Raw genomic sequence first — 3,901 nt, 5'->3', positions numbered from 1 at the left:
AAAAAAAAAAACCATGCCTGGCGTGTGTGCATGCTTGCCAAAAACTCTGAGAGGTGAATGGAGAAGGAATTACAATATAGTTATCCCCCCAAAAAGTTTTCTCACTTTCCCTCTCCATCTCTCTCTTTGTCTCTATGTTGAGTGCACATGCCCTGTAGCAAATTAAAAATAAAAAAATTACATAGAGCCAGACAAGTGGTGTGGTAGCAGATGGATCCCACTTAGCCAACTGCATGATCCAAGTCTTGGACCTGGTAGCTTGAAAAACACACTGGATACATGTGTACATGCTAAAAAATCTCCAGAGAAGACTAAAGGAGATGACTACGGGCTTGGTCATCTGCCCTCAGGGGGTCGTCTTACTTTCTTCCTTCACTGCCCTTTGTATCTCCTCTGGTGGGTGCACCTGCCCTATAGCAGATTTTAAAAATATTAAAACTAAAGGGAAAATGCTGATAAAACAACTTTAAATAGTAAAAATTGTGGCTACACTGCAATCCCTTCTCTTCTATTCTCATACTTTGGGGCTGGCTCCATTACCTGGCCTGATGGTTAAGGAAGCCAGATCCCACATAGCCAACTGTGATTTGAATCCCAGCCCTGGTGGCTTGAAAAACACGCCAGGTGAGTGTTCATGCTACTGCAGATCCCAACAAAATGGAGAAATGGAGAAGGGATTATAATGCCTGGTCATACTTTCTTCTCTCTGTCTGTCTCTGTTTCTCTGATGTAGATACACATTCTCGGGTAGTTATAAATACATACTTTTTTTTTTTTTAGAGGTTTTTGCTGTAGGGCATGTGCGCACGCCAGAAAGACAGAGAGACAGAGAGAAAGTGAGAAATCACCCCCCCCCCGGGGGGGATGGCCACACCGCAGTCCTTTCTCTTCCATTCTAGTCTCGAGATCTTGGGCACGCATGCACACGCGTCTGGCGTGAGTTTAAGCCACCGGGTCTGGGACTCAAACCGCGATTGACTACATGGGAGTCCAGCAACATAGCCATTACACTAATTGATGGTCCCTTATTTTTTAAAAAATTTTTAGAGAGAGATTTTTGCCATTGGGCACTTGCACTTGCCAGAGAGATGGACAGTGAGACAGAAAACAAGAAATCACCCCCTAGAGAGGATGGCTACACCACAATCCCTTCTCTTCTATTCTTATCTTGGGACCCTGGCCATACATGCACACACACACACCCCACATGAGTTTTAAGTCACCAGGTCTGGGACTTGAACCACGGTTGTCTATGTGGGAGTCTCGCCACATAACTATTACGTCATCTGCTGGTCCCAATACATACATTAAGTATATATATTTATCAGAGGTCATGTGTACTTGCCAGGGCAAGATGGAGAAGGAGGAAAATGAGAAAGCACCTTCTATCAGGATGGTCACACCCAGTCCCTTCTCCATCTCACCTTCCTTTCTAGACTTTGGCACACAAGCACACACGTGCGCCAAGCCACCAGTCCAGGACTCAAACTGTGTACTTAGCCATGTGGGATTCAGCCACCTTAGTGACCATGCATGGGCAAGGCTAGAAATAAATACATTTTAAAAAATTACAAACTCCGAGCTGCAGTCTGGGCCCAGCAGCTTGAGAAGTATGCCAGGCGCATACACGTGGAGAAATGGAGGAGTTGTGGCGTGGCCAAGCCCCGCGTGGGAGCTTTGGCCCAGTCCCTTTCTCTCTGGTTCTCGCTGGTGAATGCTCTCACCTTCTGGCAAAAAAAAAAGATGGAGAAGGAGGAAAATGAGAAAGCACCTTCTATCAGGATGGTCACACCCAGTCCCTTCTCCATCTCACCTTCCTTTCTAGACTTTGGCACACAAGCACACACGTGCGCCAAGCCACCAGTCCAGGACTCAAACTGTGTACTTAGCCATGTGGGATTCAGCCACCTTAGTGACCATGCATGGGCAAGGCTAGAAATAAATACATTTTAAAAAATTACAAACTCCGAGCTGCAGTCTGGGCCCAGCAGCTTGAGAAGTATGCCAGGCGCATACACGTGGAGAAATGGAGGAGTTGTGGCGTGGCCAAGCCCCGCGTGGGAGCTTTGGCCCAGTCCCTTTCTCTCTGGTTCTCGCTGGTGAATGCTCTCACCTTCGGCAAAAAAAAAAAAAGAAAAACAAACAAACAAACAAAAACTCTGAACTTCAGGAAGGATAACAAAAGGCAGTATCATCTATGCTTTTGTTTGTACCCTTGGTAAGAATGTTTTAGAACATGAAATTCCTTTATTTTAAACCTTTGCATTTTTTTCCCTTTCAGGCTAATTTGTGTTTTGTGGATATTGACAACCATTTTATTGAGTTGCCTGAAGAATTTCCACAGTTCCCCAATAAAGTGGATTTTATCCAGGAACTCTCCGAAGTTCTTCTTCAGTTTGGTATCCCTCCTGAGGGGAGCCTGCACTGCAGTGAGAGTGCCACCAAGCTCAAGAATCTGGTTCTGAAAGACTTGGTCAACGACAAGAAGAACGGCAATGTCTCCACAAATAGCATCAGTATGTTCGAGTTGCTGGAGGGCAATGAAACCATAGCCCGCCTCCAGGCTCTGGCCAAGCGGACTGGTGTGACGGTGGAGAAAATGGACCTCTCTGCTTCTCTCGGTGAAAAAGAAAAGGATTTAAAACTGCAGTGCGAAGAGGCGGAATTAAGGGACTACCAGCTCAACGTACAGCTCCGTGAGGTCTTTGCTAACCGCTTTACCCAGATGTTTGCAGACTACGAAGCGTTTGTGATTCAAACTGCCCAGGACATGGAGTCTTGGCTGACCAACCGGGAACAGATGCAGAACTTTGACAAAGTAAAAAGAGCCATAGTTTCCCTACGTAATGGTTCTTAGTGGGCTACATTATTGATTTGGTTAACTTTTTTGCAAGTTCGTTTATTTTTCCATGAAAGCACATGTACAAGAGAGACACACACACTTACACACAGGCACACTCAGCAGGGTCTCAGCACGCCCTGACCCCATTCATCCCGCTCTCCAGCTCATGCATCCGGAGTATTCCAAGTTGGCCAAGGTTGTAAACTTCATGCAGTTGGCCGCGTGGCTTTCAGCTCTGCAGTGCGGACCACTGCCACCTATGCCACCAAGGCTGGGCCGGTTAACTTTTGTCAAACACTTTTCCTCTTCTGTTCCATTAAGTACTTTTTGGTTTTGGGAGGAGGGGGTTGCTGTAGGGTGCGTGTAGTCACTGGAGAGACAGAGAGAGACAGAAAATGAGAAATCGCCCCCGCCCCCAGGATGGCCATGCTGCAGTCCCTTCTCCATGAGCACGCATGTACACACGCCTGGTATGAGTTTCAAGCTGCCGGGTCTGGGACTCAAACCACGGTCGGCCATGTGACATAACCATTATGCCATCTACTAGTCCTCTGTTAAGTACCCTTTTTTTTCCTTGGAAGACTTATTTTATTTAACTTTATTTATTTTTTAATTTGACCAGAGTGGAACAGAGTAAGTGGGGGTGGGGGGAGTGAGAAAGCAAGTCTCCAGATCTGGCACTTGAACCGTGGTCAGCCATGTGGGAGTCCAGCGCCCTTAACCACTACGCCACCTGCCAGCCCTTAAGTACCATTTTAAAACTAGCATTTTATAGTGGATAAAATAATTTTGCATAAAAGCAAATCAGTCAGCTCATTAAGCTGGTCATTAGATTGTGTGTTAAATTGCCTGTAATTTCATTTTTAAATTTTCTGTACTTCTATTATAGAAACTCTTAAATTTCACGGAGTTTTCCAATCTAATGCTATCTGACCTTATAAATATTTTATTTACTCTTATTTTATGATCAAGTCCTATAATGAAGTCATAGCTTGCCCATGTAAAGGTAACAGTTTAGTTTTAGAAGCCAATTTATTTATTTTAATTTGACCAGAGGGA

General features: G+C 45.1%; 1 protein-coding gene across 1 annotated transcript in view; it reads left to right on the top strand.

The window, feature by feature from the left end:
* The window catches only part of DENND5B (DENN domain containing 5B), a 138,091-nt gene that overhangs the window by 54,748 nt on the left and 79,442 nt on the right, over nt 1–3,901 (top strand). The window contains exon 10 of the mRNA XM_027768116.1: nt 2,282–2,818. Within this exon, the coding sequence (XP_027623917.1) occupies nt 2,282–2,818 (537 nt within the window). The remainder of the gene's footprint in view (nt 1–2,281; nt 2,819–3,901) is intronic.

Source organism: Tupaia chinensis, unplaced genomic scaffold (genome assembly GCF_000334495.1).
Source record: "Tupaia chinensis unplaced genomic scaffold, TupChi_1.0 Scaffold145519_1, whole genome shotgun sequence".
Taxonomy (NCBI): Eukaryota; Metazoa; Chordata; class Mammalia; order Scandentia; family Tupaiidae; genus Tupaia; species Tupaia belangeri.
This window is presented reverse-complemented; position numbering and strand designations above follow the sequence as displayed.